This window comes from Thalassophryne amazonica, chromosome 3 (genome assembly GCF_902500255.1).
Source record: "Thalassophryne amazonica chromosome 3, fThaAma1.1, whole genome shotgun sequence".
NCBI classification, from domain to species: domain Eukaryota; kingdom Metazoa; phylum Chordata; class Actinopteri; order Batrachoidiformes; family Batrachoididae; genus Thalassophryne; species Thalassophryne amazonica.
In genome coordinates this window covers 783,791-803,847 of record NC_047105.1, presented here as the reverse complement: position 1 = coordinate 803,847, position 20,057 = coordinate 783,791, and the positions used below count along the sequence as shown (strand labels likewise).

The 20,057-nt window shown below is 41.7% G+C and overlaps 1 protein-coding gene across 1 annotated transcript in view; it reads left to right on the top strand.

Moving 5' to 3' along the window:
* The window catches only part of LOC117504783 (potassium voltage-gated channel subfamily KQT member 2-like), a 344,945-nt gene that overhangs the window by 40,289 nt on the left and 284,599 nt on the right, over positions 1-20,057 (top strand). Inside the window, 1 exon segment of the mRNA XM_034164283.1 lies at positions 15,312-15,402. Coding sequence (XP_034020174.1) covers positions 15,312-15,402 — 91 coding nt within the window.

Here is a 20,057-nt window from a genome sequence, read left to right as displayed (position 1 = left end):
AAAATGTTTTGCATGTGGAGAGAATGTGCGCTCATTTTATTATATTGTGCGCACGTTTTATTATATTGTAAAACGTGCACTCAGTATTGTCTTGACACATAAATGTTGGCTTTACACTGTGCAAGTTTTTCCCCTTTTTCAGATGATTTTTCACTCGTGCAAGAATTTTTTGGACCAAGTTTCAGGTTAATCGCGCATCCTGCATCGTGTAGTGTACATGGAGTAACAAGCTGCGTTCAACATCTCACGACCACCTCCTGATCGCCGATCGTATGGTCAGATGAAAATCAAACCTGTTTGATATTATTCTGGTCGGCCGTCGTGGGTATCCTGCTGCTGAAGAGCAACAAGCGTCCAACCGCTTGCACTGTGCCTGTACAAACACTGCAGAGCTGTCTTGTAATGTTTATTTATTTATTTTTTGTTGTTTTGTTTTTAAACTTGAGAGTTTTTGTACATTAAGTTTGAAAAAAGTTTAACTTGTGATTAAAAATATCATACAGTGTCTGCTCATCTTCAGGATGAATACTGCCTTGAATTGCCATGAACACTACTGGCCACTAGATGGCAGTAGAGCCTGTGAAAGCTTGCCAAAACAAAATTGCAGATAATCTTTGTCTGCTACATTTAAGATGCATGGAATTTAACAAACGCAAATACAATAAAGTCTGTAAACCCAGAGAATACAACCCCTGGCAATAATGATGGAATCACCGGCCTTGGAGGATGTTCATTCAGTTGTTTAATTTTGTAGAAAAAAAGCAGATCACAGACATGACACAAAACTAAAGTCATTTCAAATGGCAACTTTCTGGCTTTAAGAAACACTATAAGAAATCAGGAAAATAAATTGTGGCAGTCAGTAACGGTTATTTTTTTAGACCAAGCAGAGGAAAAAAATATGGACTCACTCAATTCTGAGGAATAAATTATGGAATCACCCTGTAAAGTTTCATCTGCATCAAATCAGATCTGCTCGTTAGTCTGCATCTAAAAAGGAGTGATCACACCTTGGAGAGCTGTTGCACCAAGTGGACTGACATGAATCATGGCTCCAACACAAAGAGATGTCAATTGAAACAAAGGAGAGGATTATCAAACTCTTAAAAGAGAGTAAATCATCATGCAATGTTGCAAAAGATGTTGGTTGTTCACAGTCAGCTGTGTCTAAACTCTGGACCAAATACAAACAACATGGGAAGGTTGTTAAAGGCAAACATACTGGTAGACCAAGGAAGACATCAAAGCGTCAAGACAGAAAACTTAAAGCAATATGTCTCAAAAATCGAAAATGCAAAACAAAACAAATGAGGAATGAATGGGAGGAAACTGGAGTCAACGTCTGTGACTGAACTGTAAGAAACCACCTAAAGGAAATGGGATTTACATACAGAAAAGCTAAATGAAAGCCATCATTCAATCAGTCAATCAACTTTTTTCTTGTATAGCGCCAAATCACAACAAACAGTTGCCCCAAGGCGCTCCACATTGCAAGGCAAGGCCATACAATAATTATGAAACACAGTCTACGTCTAAAGCAACATAACCAAGGGATGGTCCAGGGTCACCCGATCCAGCCCTAACTATAAGCCTTAGCGAAAAGGAAAGTTTTAAGCCTAATCTTAAAAGTAGAGAGGGTATCTGTCTCCCTGATCTGAATTGGGAGCTGGTTCCACAGGAGAGGAGCCTGAAAGCTGAAGGCTCTGCCTCCCATTCTACTCTTACAAACCCTAGGAACTACAAGTAAGCCCGCAGTCTGAGAGCGAAGCGCTCTAATGGGGTAATATGGTACTACGAGGTCCCTAAGATAAGATGGGACCTGATTATTCAAAACCTTATAAGTAAGAAGAAGAATTTTAAATTCTATTCTAGCATTAACAGGAAGCCAATGAAGGGAGGCCAACACGGGTGAGATATGCTCTCTCCTGCTAGTCCCTGTCAGTACTCTAGCTGCAGCATTCTGAACCAACTGAAGGCTTTTTAGGGAACTTTTAGGACAACCTGATAATAATGAATTACAATAGTCCAGCCTAGAGGAAATAAATGCATGAATTAGAATAAAATTTTAACTATTAGAGAAAAAATTACTCATAACCATCCCAAAGACGTATCATTATCTTTGGCTGCTTTCAGTGATGCTGGTATTTGGTTAGACTTTCTCTCAGATTGTTCTGTCTGAGTTATTTTCATTAGTTACTTCATCCAAACCATCAACATGTTTATTAGACCCCATTCCTACCAGGCTGCTCAAGGAAGCCCTACCATTAATTAATGCTTCGATCTTAAATATGATCAATCTATCTTTATTAGTTGGCTATGTACCACAGGCTTTTAAGGTGGCAGTAATTAAACCATTACTTAAAAAGCCATCACTTGACCCAGCTATCTTAGCTAATTATAGGCCAATCTCCAACCTTCCTTTTCGCTCAAAAATTCTTGAAAGGGTAGTTGTAAAACAGCTAACTGATCATCTGCAGAGGAATGGTCTATTTGAAGAGTTTCGGTCAGGTTTTAGAATTCATCATAGTACAGAAACAGCATTAGTGAAGGTTACAAATGATCTTCTTATGGCCTCAGACAGTGGACTCATCTCTGTGCTTGTTCTGTTAGACCTCAGTGCTGCTTTTGATACTGTTGACCATAAAATTTTATTACAGAGATTAGAGCATGTCATAGGTATTAAAGGCACTGTGCTGCGGTGGTTTGAATCATATTTATCTAATAGATTACAATTTGTTCATGTAAATGTGGAATCTTCTTCACAGACTAAGGTTAATTATGGAGTTCCACAAGGTTCTGTGCTAGGACCAATTTTATTCACTTTATACATGCATGAATTAGTTTTTCAGGGTTATGGTATTGGCAGGCGTCTGTTATGGACGAAGAACACAGGTGCATTTTATTGATGGCATTTTGAATGCACAGAGATACGGTGACGAGATCCTGAGGCCCATTGTTGTGCCATACATCCAAGAACATCACCTCGCTTTTTATCTCACAAGACAAGATGGCACCTGTGTGTGTTCCGGCTGCTGCTTGCCTGTTACCATGTCATTTTTCTGTTATTTTCCTGATTGTGTGTGCTGTCATATCAGCTTTGAAGGATAGCGATTGCGTGAGTGCAATACAGATTTATGATCGCGACTCTCTTTTTAAAATTAAAGAGACAATGGAATGCCTCTTTCATGACTGGGATAGCTACAAGCAAAGTTTCCCACCTCCGTTTGTGTGTTCCCCCTCCTCCCGGGAATACCTGATGTTGTGGCGACGTCCAGGTAGTCCGAAAAAGAGGAGAAGAGGCTGCAGAGAGGGTGTCCAGGTTCGGATCAGACGAGGAGTGTGGCGTGCGGCTCGTGGATACCGAAGCTACAGGTGGCTTCGTCCAGTTCCACTCTTGCAGGGCCATACGGCTGGTGGTGCGGCCCTGTTCATGCATCCCACCACTCCTCTGTGTTGCAGGACTCAGCCTGGACATCACTGGGTCCCCGATGGATGAGTCGCTTGGGTCCCGGGTCCGTCCCTGTTTTCCGTGTTTACATCTCGGGAGCAGCGTGGGTTTCGCCGGTACAGTGGTGCCTCACGTGACCGTGGGAGATGTCTGCAGCCTATCCCGCTGTGTTCAGCGGACTCGACTACCGCCTCATTGTTGAGTCAGATTGGATTATTGAATGCGCGCTCTATTTCAAATAAAGCGTTCTCCATTAATGAGCTTTTTGTCAGGAAAAACTTGGACTTTCTTTTCCTCACAGAAATGTGGCAGAGGGAAAATGAATGCTTCCATTTAAATGAGCTCTGTCCTGCGGGTTGCTTAGCGGTGGGTAAGCCCCGCCCCTGTCGCGCGGGGGGAGGACTGGCTGCTGTGCACCGGGACCGGTACACATGCAGACTGTCGGATACGAGCCACGCCCCCTCTTTTGAGGCGCTCATGATGGAAGTTGGTTCCTCACATAAATTTTATAGTATTTTGATCTATCGACCTCCTGGCCCTGCTGGGACTTTTCTTAAGGCTTTTACTGACTTTTTATCGTCTATAATTAGATTGGAAATGGTCTTAATTTTGGGTGATTTTAATTTCCAGATGTTGATTCTTCTACTTCAGCAAGAGAGCTTATAACTATGACAGAGGCTTTTCATTTTAAACAGTATGTGTCAGGTCCCACTCACAACAAGGGTCACACGTTGGATCTGGTTTTTGCACTGGGCCTGGAAATTACCAATGTATGTGTGGACGATGTTCTTCTGAGTGATCATTGTTGTGTTTTCTTTGATGTGATGGTGCCATCTGAGCCTCGACCTGTTTCTACTAAGGCAGAAAGGAGAATTATCACAGAGACAACAGCTACGCTTTTCTGTGAGAAGTTCAACCCTTTATTTTTTAATAATCTCACTGAAACTGATTGTTTTATGAATAGCTTTAATAGCCACTGTGCCACTATCGTGGATCAAGTGGCACCACTTAAGGCTGATAAAGCTCCTCGTGAAAGTTTCTGTCCTTGGATAAATGATGGATTATGACTCTAAGGAGAACATGTTGCCAGATTGAACGCCTATGGAAGTCAACAAAACTGGAGGTTCACAGGCTACATTTAAGAGACTTAATATCTTCCTTAAATAAGACGATAGAGGAGGCCAGGATGAGTTATTTTAATCGCCTGATTGCCTCCAATAAAAGAAATCCTAAAGTGCTTTTTGACACAGTCAGCTCTCTTGTGTCACCTGCTGCTGTCACTCCTGTTATCTCTAAAACTAGTTGTGAGGAGTTCCTGGATTAGTCTGTGAAGAAGATTCCCCATTTACATGAACAAACTGTAATCTCTCAATAGTATCTCGTCAATAGTTCCTGTAGCTCCTCTGAAAAAGAGAGCTTTAAATTAGAAGTGCCTGACTCTGTGGTACAACTCACAAACTCGCAGCTTAAAGCAGATAACCCGTAAGTTGGAGAGGAAATGGCGTCTCACTAATTTAGAAGATCTTCACTTAGCCTGGAAAAAGAGTCTGTTGCTCTATAAAAAAGCCCTCCGTAAAGCTAGGACATCTTTCTACTCATCACTAATTGAAGAAAATAAGAACAACCCCAGGTTTCTTTTCAGCACTGTAGCCAGGCTGACAAAGAGTCAGAGCTCTATTGAGCTGAGTATTCCATTAACTTTAACTAGTAATGACTTCATGACTTTCTTTGCTAACAAAATTTTAACTATTAGAGAAAAAATTACTCATAACCATCCCAAAGACGTATCGTTATCTTTGGCTGCTTTCAGTGATGCCGCTATTTGGTTAGACTCTTTCTCTCCGATTGTTCTGTCTGAGTTATTTTCATTAGTTACTTCATCCAAACCATCAACATGTTTATTAGACCCCATTCCTACCAGGCTGCTCAAGGAAGCCCTACCATTATTTAATGCTTCGATCTTAAATATGATCAATCTATCTTTGTTAGTTGGCTATGTACCACAGGCTTTTAAGGTGGCAGTAATTAAACCATTACTTAAAAAGCCATCACTTGACCCAGCTATCTTAGGTAATTATAGGCCAATCTCCAACCTTCCTTTTCTCTCAAAAATTCTTGAAAGGGTAGTTGTAAAACAGCTAACTGATCATCTGCAGAGGAATGGTCTATTTGAAGAGTTTCAGTCAGGTTTTAGAATTCATCATAGTACAGAAACAGCATTAGTGAAGGTTACAAATGATCTTCTTATGGCCTCGGACAGTGGACTCATCTCTGTGCTTGTTCTGTTAGACCTCAGTGCTGCTTTTGATACTGTTGACCATAAAATTTTATTACAGAGATTAGAGCATGCCATAGGTATTAAAGGCACTGCGCTGCGGTGGTTTGAATCATATTTGTCTAATAGATTACAATTTGTTCATGTAAATGGGGAATCTTCTTCACAGACTAAAGTTAATTATGGAGTTCCACAAGGTTCTGTGCTAGGACCAATTTTATTCACTTTATACATGCTTCCCTTAGGCAGTATTATTAGACGGTATTGCTTAAATTTTCATTGTTACGCAGATGATACCCAGCTTTATCTATCCATGAAGCCAGAGGACACACACCAATTAGCTAAACTGCAGGATTGTCTTACAGACATAAAGACATGGATGACCTCTAATTTCCTGCTTTTAAACTCAGATAAAACTGAAGTTATTGTACTTGGCCCCACAAATCTTAGAAACATGGTGTCTAACCAGATCCTTACTCTGGATGGCATTACCCTGACCTCTAGTAATACTGTGAGAAATCTTGGAGTCATTTTTGATCAGGATATGTCATTCAAAGCGCATATTAAACAAATATGTAGGACTGCTTTTTTGCATTTACGCAATATCTCTAAAATCAGAAAGGTCTTGTCTCAGAGTGATGCTGAAAAACTAATTCATGCATTTATTTCCTCTAGGCTGGACTATTGTAATTCATTATTATCAGGTTGTCCTAAAAGTTCCCTAAAAGTTCCCTTCAGTTAATTCAAAATGCTGCAGCTAGAGTACTGACGGGGACTAGAAGGAGAGAGCATATCTCACCCATATTGGCCTCTCTTCATTGGCTTCCTGTTAATTCTAGAATAGAATTTAAAATTCTTCTTCTTACTTATAAGGTTTTGAATAATCAGGTCCCATCTTATCTTAGGGACCTCATAGTACCATATCACCCCAATAGAGCGCTTCGCTCTCAGACTGCAGGCTTACTTGTAGTTCCTAGGGTTTGTAAGAGTAGAATGGGAGGCAGAGCCTTCAGCTTTCAGGCTCCTCTCCTGTGGAACCAGCTCCCAATTCAGATCAGGGAGACAGACACCCTCTCTACTTTTAAGATTAGGCTTAAAACTTTCCTTTTTGCTAAAGCTTATAGTTAGGGCTGGTTCAGGTGACCCTGAACCATCCCTTAGTTATGCTGCTATAGACGTAGACTGCTGGGGGGTTCCCATGATGCACTGTTTCTTTCTCTTTTTGCTCTGTATGCACCACTCTGCATTTAATCATTAGTGATCGATCTCTGCTCCCCTCCACAGCATGTCTTTTTCCTGGTTCTCTCCCCTCAGCCCCAACCAGTCCCAGCAGAAGACTGCCCTTCCCTGAGCCTGGTTCTGCTGGAGGTTTCTTCCTGTTAAAAGGGAGTTTTTCCTTCCCACTGTATCCAAGTGCTTGCTCACAGGGGGTCGTTTTGACCGTTGGGGTTTTACATAATTATTGTATGGCCTTGCCTTACAATATAAAGCGCCTTGGGGCAACTGTTTGTTGTGATTTGGCGCTATATAAAAAAATTGATTGATTGATTGATTGATTGATCTATAAATCCAAGTTTACCTTCTTGACTGTCGGGGGGCATAAATAGAATTCGTTTGAGCATCTGACTCTCCGCTCTGCCCATGATGCTACATATTGTCAGGGTCAGAAGTATGGAAGTCAGTCATGCCATGTTGTCACTGTTTATAGGCCTCCTGGCCCATATTCTGAATTTTTAGATGAATTTGGTGCATTCATCTCTGGCCTGTCAGCTAGTGTGGACAACATTTTGATTATTGGTGATTTTAATATTCACATAAATAAGCCCTCTGATCCCCTTTGTAAGTCATTTATGGAACTTGTGGATGCGCTGGGATTCCAGCAATGTATTCAGGATTCAACACATACTAGTGGAAATACCCTTGATCTGGTACTCACACGTGGCCTTGCTGTCACAAACATTGACATTTTGCCTCTTGGCTCTGTGATCTCTGACCACTCATTTGTTAGGTGTGCATTTATGTTGCCGCACCTAGTGGATCGAAAGCCTTGTCTTTCTTTGCGGCGACGCATTACTCCTTCAATTATGATAGAACTCGAAGCCAGACTGCCTGAAATTTTGGCCTCGGGGTTAGAGAATATTCAATCAGTAGATAGTCTTGCGGATGGCTTGAACTCAGCGCTCAAGGCCACACTGGACAAGGTTGCGCCTCCTCTCTTGAGGACATGCCTTCCCAAGGCATACCCACCTTGGTTTAATGGTTACCTGCGTGACCTTAGGCAGAAGGCTCGAGGTTTTGAACGGAAATGGCGTAGTTCTAAGTTAGAGGTGTTCCACCTTGCATGGCGAGATGCTGTCTTGGATTATAAGCAGGCACTACTGGCTACAAAGCGTGCCTATTATTCTGATTTGATTAATAAAAATAAGCATAATTCCAAGTTTTTGTTTGAAACTGTAGCACTTCTTATTCATGGACAGCCTCCTGTTATTCACTCTCCTTTCTCAGCACAGGACTTCTTGGATTACTTCGAGAAGGAAATTGAGGATATTAGGTTGAGTATATCTCAGCAGGCTTTGGCCCAACCACTGCATACTGCTGTGGAGGTGGATGCACCCACTGAGGTGGTATCCAGATTTACAGATTTTGATGGTATCTCGCTAGGCGCACTGATGAAGCTCGTGACGTCTACTAAAAGCACAACCTGTTTAATTGATCCTATACCAACAAATCTGTTTAAGGACCTGTGGCCCATTCTTGGACCAACTGTGCTGGAAATTATAAATCTCTCATTAACTTCTGGATCTGTTCCTAAGTGTTTTAAGTCTGCAGTGATCAAACCATTACTTAAAAAATCTAATCTCGACCCTAGTGTATTGAAGAATTATAGACCGATATCAAATCTGTCGTTTTGTTCTAAAATCCTGGAAAAAGTGGTCTCGCGACAGCTCGTGGACTACCTCACTGAGAATAATCTTTTTGAGCCACTGCAGTCTGCTTTTAGAAAATTTCACTCCACAGAGACAGCACTTACTAAAGTAGTAAATGACCTTTTGCGAGCAATGGACTCGGATATCACTACAGTCCTGGTGCTGCTGGATCTTAGTGCTGCATTTGACACTGTGGATTACCATATTCTATTCAATCGGCTGGAGAATCACTTTGGGATTACTGGAACTGCTCTTGCATGGTTGACGTCGTACCTGTCCAGTCGTTCCTACTGTGTATTGTGTAATGGAACCTCCTCCGATCGTAGAGACATGAAGTTTGGGGTTCCTCAGGGATCCGTTTTGGGCCCCTTGCTTTTTTCTCTTTATGTAGCACCCCTCGGGAATATATTGCGGTGTTTTGGGATTCCTTTTCATTGCTATGCTGATGACACTCAATTGTATATGCCAATAACTGCTGGTAATCATACTCACATAAAATCCTTGGAAGATTGTCTTGCATCAGTAAGAAGTTGGATGTCTAGTAACTTCCTACTTTTAAATTCTGATAAGACTGAAGTTATGGTTTTTGGTCCAGCGAGATATCGGCATCAATTTGATCAGATAGCATTTAGCTTAGGTCTGTGTGTTATACATCATACGGATAAAGTGAGGAACCTTGGAGTAATTTTTGATCCTGCGTTGTCCTTTGATCTCCACATTAGAGACATTACAAGGACTGCCTTCTTCCATTTGCGAAATATAGCGAGGATTCGTCCTATTCTGTCTATGGCTGATGCTGAGACTTTGATTCATGCGTTTGTCTCTTCTAGATTGGACTATTGTAATGTTCTATTCTCTGGCTTACCGCAGTCCAGGATCAGGGGTCTTCAATTGGTTCAGAATGCTGCTGCCAGACTTTTGACACGGAGCAGAAAGTTTGACCACATTACGCCAATCTTGGCGTCCCTGCACTGGCTTCCTGTTTCTGCAAGATCGGATTTTAAAGTATTGATTTTAGTTTATAAAATTGTTCATGGACTTGCACCTCCCTATCTGGTTGACTTGATAAGCCCCTATGTACCAGCTCGGGCCCTGCGTTCTCAGGGTGCAGGACTTCTGTGTGTTCCCAGGGTAAAATAAGAAGTCTGCCGGTCACAGAGCTTTTTCCTATCGTGCTCCAGCTCTGTGGAACGATCTGCCAGCACACATTCGGCAGTCGAACACTGTGGAGACTTTTAAATCACGTTTAAAGACTCATTTATTTTCCCTGTTTTATCATTAGTGTTATGATGTGTTTTTAATCTTGTATTTTTTTACTGCTGTCTTTCTTTTATGGTTGTTTTTATTGTGTTTTAAATTTTTAATTGTTTTTTATGTTGTGAAGCGCCTTGAGACGATTTTGTCGTGAATTGGCGCTATATAAATTAATACATTTTGATTTTGACAGATAAGTCTGTCGAGATGAGGTTCCTCGTGTAACTGCATATGTGTGCACTGAAAAAAATACTTGACGAAGTTCGCTTATTTTGATGGGCAAGTAAATGTATAAATTGAAGTGATATGTTTTTAATTTATTCCCACGTAGCAAGCTGACGTCCACGCTTCATGGTGTAGTTAGGCAATGTCATATTCTGCCAGCCACTACAGGTGTTCCCCACCTGTGACTTGCGAGCACCCCCCCCCCCCGTCTGCAAATGTTGCTGCTGTGGGGGAAAAAAACTACACACTATAAAACAACACTGCAATTTCTAATATTGAATCCCTCTTATCAAGCGGACAATACAAGTATGAGCCGTCTGTTCATCTGTAGGTGACCCATGGTCATAGATGTACAGTCATGAAATGACATGAATGAAGCAGTGTGCACTTATTACCACTTATCATGATCTGCTTGCTCCGTGTCCAGCCGGCCCTGCACAAGTGTCCAGTGAGCGGCACATTGATGGAGAGGCACCGTGTCATGTGGACTGTAGCTCATGTGGTTGACGTGACATTCAGATTGACATTGAAATTAACATTAAATCGGTGTGTAACTTTGCAAAAACAATGTCGGACTCTGTAGTTTTCTCTGGGCCCCTCCCCAATCGGACCGGGAGTGACATGTTTAGCCGCATGTTCTCCTTGAATTGCTGGCTGTCTGAGTGGTGTCCAAAAAATGAGGTGGGCTTCATAGATAATTGGCAAAGCTTCTGGGGAAAACCTGGTCTTGTTAGGAGAGACGGCATCCATCCCACTTTGGATGGAGCAGCTCTCATTTCTAGAAATCTGGCCAATTTTCTTAAATCCTCCAAACCGTGACTATCCAGGGTTGGGACCAGGAAGCAGAGTTGTAGTCTTACACACCTCTCTGCAGCTTCTCTCCCCCTGCCATCCCCTCATTACCCCATCCCCGTAGAGACGGTGCCTGCTCCCAGACTACCAATAACCAGCAAAAATCTATTTAAGCATAAAAATTCAAAAAGAATAAATAATATAGCACCTTCAACTGCACCACAGACTAAAACAGTTAAATGTGGTCTGTTAAACATTAGGTCTCTCTCTTCTAAGTCCCTGTTAGTAAATGATATAATAATTGATCAACATATTGATTTATTCTGCCTTACAGAAACCTGGTTACAGCAGGATGAATATGTTAGTTTAAATGAGTCAACACCCCCGAGTCACACTAACTGTCAGAATGCTCGTAGCACGGGCCGGGGCGGAGGATTAGCAGCAATCTTCCATTCCAGCTTATTAATTAATCAAAAACCTAGACAGAGCTTTAATTCATTTGAAAGCTTGTCTCTTAGTCTTGTCCATCCAAATTGGAAGTCCCAAAAACCAGTTTTATTTGTTATTATCTATCGTCCACCTGGTCGTTACTGTGAGTTTCTCTGTGAATTTTCAGACCTTTTGTCTGACTTAGTGCTTAGCTCAGATAAGATAATTATAGTGGGCGATTTTAACATCCACACAGATGCTGAGAATGACAGCCTCAACACTGCATTTAATCTATTATTAGACTCTATTGGCTTTGCTCAAAAAGTAAATGAGTCCACCCACCACTTTAATCATATCTTAGATCTTGTTCTGACTTATGGTATGGAAATAGAAGACTTAACAGTATTCCCTGAAAACTCCCTTCTGTCTGATCATTTCTTAATAACATTTACATTTACTCTGATGGACTACCCAGCAGTGGGGAATAAGTTTCATTACACTAGAAGTCTTTCAGAAAGCGCTGTAACTAGGTTTAAGGATATGATTCCTTCTTTATGTTCTCTAATGCCATATACCAACACAGTGCAGAGTAGCTACCTAAACTCTGTAAGGGAGATAGAGTATCTCGTCAATAGTTTTACATCCTCATTGAAGACAACTTTGGATGCTGTAGCTCCTCTGAAAAAGAGAGCTTTAAATCAGAAGTGTCTGACTCCATGGTATAACTCACAAACTCGTAGCTTAAAGCAGATAACCCGTAAGTTGGAGAGGAAATGGTGTCTCACTAATTTAGAAGATCTTCACTTAGCCTGGAAAAAGAGTCTGTTGCTCTATAAAAAAGCCCTCCGTAAAGCTAGGACATCTTTCTACTCATCACTAATTGAAGAAAATAAGAACAACCCCAGGTTTCTTTTCAGCACTGTAGCCAGGCTGACAAAGAGTCAGAGCTCTATTGAGCTGAGTATTCCATTAACTTTAACTAGTAATGACTTCATGACTTTCTTTGCTAACAAAATTTTAACTATTAGAGAAAAAATTACTCATAACCATCCCAAAGACGTATCGTTATCTTTGGCTGCTTTCAGTGATGCCGGTATTTGGTTAGACTCTTTCTCTCCGATTGTTCTGTCTGAGCTATTTTCATTAGTTACTTCATCCAAACCATCAACATGTTTATTAGACCCCATTCCTACCAGGCTGCTCAAGGAAGCCCTACCATTATTTAATGCTTCGATCTTAAATATTATCAATCTATCTTTGTTAGTTGGCTATGTACCACAGGCTTTTAAGGTGGCAGTAATTAAACCATTACTTAAAAAGCCATCACTTGACCCAGCTATCTTAGCTAATTATAGGCCAATCTCCAACCTTCCTTTTCTCTCAAAAATTCTTGAAAGGTTAGTTGTAAAACAGCTAACTGATCATCTGCAGAGGAATGGTCTATTTGAAGAGTTTAGTCAGGTTTTAGAATTCATCATAGTACAGAAACAGCATTAGTGAAGGTTACAAATGATCTTCTTATGGCCTCGGACAGTGGACTCATCTCTGTGCTTGTTCTGTTAGACCTCAGTGCTGCTTTTGATACTGTTGACCATAAAATTTTATTACAGAGATTAGAGCATGCCATAGGTATTAAAGGCACTGCGCTGCGGTGGTTTGAATCATATTTGTCTAATAGATTACAATTTGTTCATGTAAATGGGGAATCTTCTTCACAGACTAAAGTTAATTATGGAGTTCCACAAGGTTCTGTGCTAGGACCAATTTTATTCACTTTATACATGCTTCCCTTAGGCAGTATTATTAGACGGTATTGCTTAAATTTTCATTGTTACGCAGATGATACCCAGCTTTATCTATCCATGAAGCCAGAGGACACACACCAATTAGCTAAACTGCAGGATTGTCTTACAGACATAAAGACATGGATGACCTCTAATTTCCTGCTTTTAAACTCAGATAAAACTGAAGTTATTGTACTTGGCCCCACAAATCTTAGAAACATGGTGTCTAACCAGATCCTTACTCTGGATGGCATTACCCTGACCTCTAGTAATACTGTGAGAAATCTTGGAGTCATTTTTGATCAGGATATGTCATTCAAAGCGCATATTAAACAAATATGTAGGACTGCTTTTTTGCATTTACGCAATATCTCTAAAATCAGAAAGGTCTTGTCTCAGAGTGATGCTGAAAAACTAATTCATGCATTTATTTCCTCTAGGCTGGACTATTGTAATTCATTATTATCAGGTTGTCCTAAAAGTTCCCTAAAAAGCCTTCAGTTAATTCAAAATGCTGCAGCTAGAGTACTGACGGGGACTAGAAGGAGAGAGCATATCTCACCCATATTGGCCTCTCTTCATTGGCTTCCTGTTAATTCTAGAATAGAATTTAAAATTCTTCTTCTTACTTATAAGGTTTTGAATAATCAGGTCCCATCTTATCTTAGGGACCTCGTAGTACCGTATCACCCCAATAGAGCGCTTCGCTCTCAGACTGCAGGCTTACTTGTAGTTCCTAGGGTTTGTAAGAGTAGAATGGGAGGCAGAGCCTTCAGCTTTCAGGCTCCTCTCCTGTGGAACCAGCTCCCAATTCAGATCAGGGAGACAGACACCCTCTCTACTTTTAAGATTAGGCTTAAAACTTTCCTTTTTGCTAAAGCTTATAGTTAGGGCTGGATCAGGTGACCCTGAACCATCCCTTAGTTATGCTGCTATAGACGTAGACTGCTGGGGGGTTCCCATGATGCACTGTTTCTTTCTCTTTTTGCTCTGTATGCACCACTCTGCATTTAATCATTAGTGATCGATCTCTGCTCCCCTCCACAGCATGTCTTTTTCCTGGTTCTCTCCCTCAGCCCCAACCAGTCCCAGCAGAAGACTGCCCCTCCCTGAGCCTGGTTCTGCTGGAGGTTTCTTCCTGTTAAAAGGGAGTTTTTACTTCCCACTGTAGCCAAGTGCTTGCTCACAGGGGGTCGTTTTGACCGTTGGGGTTTTACATAATTATTGTATGGCCTTGCCTTACAATATAAAGCGCCTTGGGGCAACTGTTTGTTGTGATTTGGCGCTATATAAAAAAATTGATTGATTGATTGATTGCCAGTTGAGTGTACACCTGATCAGATGGTCCTTTTCACATGGAGCAGCCTGCCACTCTGCGCGTTGAGCGGCCGCTCCAGCCCGTGGCAAAGGTGATATATGTTTTTCTGTATTTCCAGGTGAGGACAGCAGGAACACGCATGCGCCTCACGGTGAAGAGTTGTAATGTCGTGTCCTTCAAAACATGGTACATGTTCTCCAGCTGTGAGTCGCGGGTCCAGAGATCTCAACTGCTGCTGTTTGCAGCCACAGCCCCCTGTTCTTTCAGCGCCCAGAACAAAGTGTCACTCTTTGTGTCTTTGTTCTGTGATCATTCAGTTTAGTTATTTGTTATGTAATTGTGTATGCGTACTCGTGCACTTGCACGCACATGCACACACACCCACACGTGTACACACAACGCGCACACGCATGTATTAAAGGAGAAATGCTGCTTTTAACAACCTGGACCCCATTTCTGGTGTTTACTCACCGATATAACTTTGGTGTCATTAGGAGTTTGTCGTTCAGACGACGTATTCAGGTTCAAATCTGGCTCGATTATTTTTCTTCTTTTACTAAGGTGGGTTTTTGTGGTACACAGCGGCAATTACTGTACAGGAGTACTAGCAGTCAATATGTGTCACCGATTTCAACATGCAGCTCGCTCTTTTCAACCAGACGTGCCGTGACATGGTGGGTCCAGTCAGATTTCAGGGAGTTCCAGTGCCACCACGGCCTCCCCTCTATCTTTGCCCATACTGACTGTAACTAATACGTTCCAAACATTTAATGGTTTATACGTTTTATACGTATAATGGATTTTGATTATAACAGACAAAATTCCTCTTTCAGTTTTCTGATCTGTTTTCTGTCCTCAGGTTCCTCCTGGTCTTCTCCTGTCTTGTTCTGTCAGTGTTCTCAACCATCAAAGAGTACGAGAAGAGTTCAGAGGATGCACTCTACATCTTGGTAATGCACAGACTCTGTGTAATGATGCTAAATACTGACTTGAAACAAAACGTTTTCCTAAGTGACTGGACTGATGCTGAACAGCATCTGGGCGTGCAGGTGAACCTCCAGTCTGCAGAAAAGCCTTTTTTGGTAGGAAGTGTTGGAATTAACACAAAACACTCACACAGATCAAAGAAAGGAGAGACTTATTTCTACTCTCTGGCACATCTTAAAAATTTGTGGGCCCACTAACAAGTTACTGGACATCATAGCCAGCCTCATCCCAGGTACTGTGAGTGCTGTACTGAGCGGGAGCAGAAACTGACTGCATGGACTGGCCGCTGGACTGGGGGTTGGTGGGATTGTGGCAACTAATAGTTTAAGGCCCTGTCACACCTTGATGATTTAGCCTGCGTATGCTGACCGTATTAAAAACTCTGGCATACGTTGGCGTACATCTGAAAAATTAATGTGGCTGTCACATGTTGACGATTAACCAGCGTATCCCGACAGCCCCGTTTCCACCCAGTGGTTCAGGTCGGTACTGCATGTTTTGGTGCGGGTCATAAACAGAGTAATTTAACATTTTATTTTTATTTTATTTTCATTTTTTATCTTGGTGGAGCATTTTCATTGTGTACAGAATGCTGATGAGTTGACTGGCTGTGGGAAATGCTGCCGTGAATGAATGGAGCGCTGTGATGCTAAACTTTTAAAGCACCAGTTGACTGCAATCAGGTGTGATCAGACCTGAATGAAGTGATCCATGTGATCACCAGCAGCTCACCATCAAGGACTGCGCTTTAGAAGGTTCAAGAGACGCAGTCCTTCATTCAGGTCTGATCGCACCTAATCGATCGGGTTGTCTGATGATCACTCTGACAGTGACAGCGCTTTAAAAGTTTAAAGAGTTACAGCACTTTATTTGATCACACCTGATTGTGGTCAACTGGCACTTTAAAAGTTTAAATCAGGGGTCAGCAACCTATGGCACGCGGCGGCATAATCACTGGCAAGCACAACACTGAACCAGCTTCAGCAGAAAAAAGAAAAAAATGTCTGAGTGACAGCACGATCTTCCAACCGCATTCGCTGCACAGCGCCCTGCACCCAGCTCCCGCCCACTTTCCCAGAGACCCATGTGTAAAATTAGCCTAGCGTGCATCAAAATCAAAGTTACCTGATAGCGTTACAAGTAGGGATGGGTATCGAGAACCGGTTCCTTTCGGGTATCGTTAAGAAATGATTTGATCCACCGACATCAATAAGCTTTGTGCTTAACGATTCTGTTATCGGTCCTTCAGAGTGGCCGTTGTTTTGGCGGGTGTTTGTCAGGAAAATGATCATTTCTCTACATTGATTACAGACCCTGCAGCGGGTCCGTAATCAACTTTTCTGCAGCGCAGCTTTGCTTTGAACCTTGAACCAATTGAAGCAGTGGTTTGCAGATTGAAGCAGTGCTTCGAACTATTGCTTCGTTTATTCTTTCTTTCTTTTGCTTAATTTTCCCCCGCTAAAACCCTAAAGAGCACACGTGTGTGAGTATTATTTACCTTTTTATGTTAAACTGACCTGTTATGGTCTTCTGAAACAGTTGATAGATGTATTTTATAACTTAAAAACTGGAGCGATGCTAACGCGTTAGCATGTCTATGGCATTTTCAATGTTAAAACTTAGCATTTAGCAATTGCAGCCGTCATCACGTTCGGGTGCATTTGTTTTCAAATTGTAATATTCCTTAAATTTATTTTTGTTTATATATTAATAATCTAATGATTATTATATACAATATATACTTATTATATACAATTTTAGAGAAAGAGACAAAAAGAACCTGAATAGAAACACAACAGAAAATATAAAAGCAACTAACAATGAACATAAATAAATAAATACATACATACATACATACAGAAATAAATGTTTCCTGTGAACACCTATGGGCTGCTTTTGTTGCCAAGCTTGCAGTATTCTCAGCTGACATTGCGTCCACCTTCCGCTACTTCCGACACTTGAGGGAGTTGTCCTCACAACGCAACATCAGCACCGCTGAAATAGCCGAATACATGCGTGAGCTGGAGGCGGAGTTCACGACCGGCTTTGTGGATTTTAAACGGTGCGGTCCGATGTTCTCCTTCTTGATCAAGCCTGACAGCTTTGATGGACATGACCTGGACGCAGCTTTGATCGACTGGATGGATGTACAGGATGTGGAGATGCAGCTGATAGAGCTGAAGAGTTCATCACTGTGGGTGACGAAGTTTGCAGAGCTCTGAAAGCAGCTGGAATCCACCCCTGTGCAACAGCACGGAGCCTGCATCCTCGCATGCTGGACGTCTGCACCAGAGAAGGTCAGCTGTCTCAAGAACATTGCATTGGCCCTCTTGTCAGTGTTCGGCTCAACATACCTGTGTGAGCAGGTATTTTCACACATGAAACGTGTGCTTAGCCCCATCCGCAGCCGTTTGACGACGGACCATTCTGAGGCATGTTTACAATTAAAAGTGACAAACTACAAACCCCAGAGAAAAAAGCTCAGCCAAGAAAAGCAAGGACAGGATCACACTGACTGGTAGGCAAGATATATTAATTGAGACATAGCCTATGATTCATTTTAGTCTCAGCCCACACTGATTAGTTAAATACGTTGCTGTTTGCTTTGAATTTGTTGAATGTATTCCTGTAGTTTGTGTCATTTTTACCATTATTGTTGATAGTGGCACACTCGTTGACTAGAAAATTTGAAATTGGCACTCAGTGTCTCAAAGGTTGCCGACCCCTGGTTTAAATCATCACAGCGCTTCTGTGTGTTCAGAGCGCGACACCGGCATCCTCTGAGAAACGCACCTGGAGCATAAAAACCACAGAGAGACTTGCTTTAAAACGCTACGTTTCAGCCATAACATGGAACTAAAGTATTTTCCGACGTCCTTTTCCAAAATCAGGAGCTTTATGCGTTTATGTGTCCATCAGGCTGTGATGATCTGACTGAAGCGAACAGGTCAGACTTTATATTTACTCCCTGTGTGAATGTCTGCATGAGGACTGCAGGTTTCAGCCAATTAGTGGCCAGCGTTAATGGACGGATTTAGACTTATGAGTAAACTACAAGAAACGTGTGCCAACAATCACATTATTTACCTTCAACTTATGTCAACTTATGAGTCATATGCTGGCATTCGTTTAAAATTTTCAGCATGCCCAAAATATTTCAAGGAGCTCAGCGTATTAGGGTGAACATCAGTGAGCTTCAGTGTGCTCTTAAAGCTAGGGTAGGTAACTCTGTTCAGAAACACTTTTTGTTATAATGGGTGAAATGGTCCATCTATCCTATCATTCGTCAATACTTATGTATTCAGAAAAAGGAACGAAAAAAATCGGACGTCTGTAGCAGCTGTAGGATCGATAAAACTCTGACCACTATAAGCCCCGCGATGTGCTCTCAAAAAACCAATCAGATGCCTTCATGTCTAGTTCTTCCTGCTTGCATCACCAGGCTCAACACCCCCCTCTGTCCCTCCCTCCTCCGCACGTGCACACTCATCTCGTTTCACCGAAGAAGTTCACTTCAGTACAGTGGCAGAGGGAATACAGTGCCATGTCGGATCAATCATTTTCTCTGAAAATTGGCCGTTGAAAACGCCTGTAATCACTTCCTGACTCACAGAGGACCGCTCCACCTTCAGCCATTCCCTGTGTTCACTTCTTTACTCCACTTGACAAGCTGAAATGTTTAAAAATCGATCCAATCTCCAACACGACGTGCAGCTCGTCAAGTGGAGTAAAGAAGACGTGAACAGAGGGAGTGGTGACGTCAGCGGATCGCATTAGAGTGCAGCTCGTCTGAAGGATTCTAACAAGTTAAATCTGTTATAAACATACTTTAACAGCTACACACAAGAAGGAAAGAACACACAATTGTTTTACCTAGCCATGACAATGTAAACAAGACAAATAATTACCTTTTTAGATGGCTTTTTCAGACCTTTTGTCTGACTTAGTGCTTAGCTCAGATAAGATAATTATAGTGGGCGATTTTAACATCCACACAGATGCTGAGAATGACAGCCTCAACACTGCATTTAATCTATTATTAGACTCTATTGGCTTTGCTCAAAAAGTAAATGAGTCCACCCACCACTTTAATCATATCTTAGATCTTGTTCTGACTTATGGTATGGAAATAGAAGACTTAACAGTATTCCCTGAAAACTCCCTTCTGTCTGATCATTTCTTAATAACATTTACATTTACTCTGATGGACTACCCAGCAGTGGGGAATAAGTTTCATTACACTAGAAGTCTTTCAGAAAGCGCTGTAACTAGGTTTAAGGATATGATTCCTTCTTTATGTTCTCTAATGCCATATACCAACACAGTGCAGAGTAGCTACCTAAACTCTGTAAGTGAGATAGAGTATCTCGTCAATAGTTTTACATCCTCATTGAAGACAACTTTGGATGCTGTAGCTCCTCTGAAAAAGAGAGCTTTAAATCAGAAGTGTCTGACTCCGTGGTATAACTCACAAACTCGTAGCTTAAAGCAGATAACCCGTAAGTTGGAGAGGAAATGGCGTCTCACTAATTTAGAAGATCTTCACTTAGCCTGGAAAAAGAGTCTGTTGCTCTATAAAAAAGCCCTCCGTAAAGCTAGGACATCTTTCTACTCATCA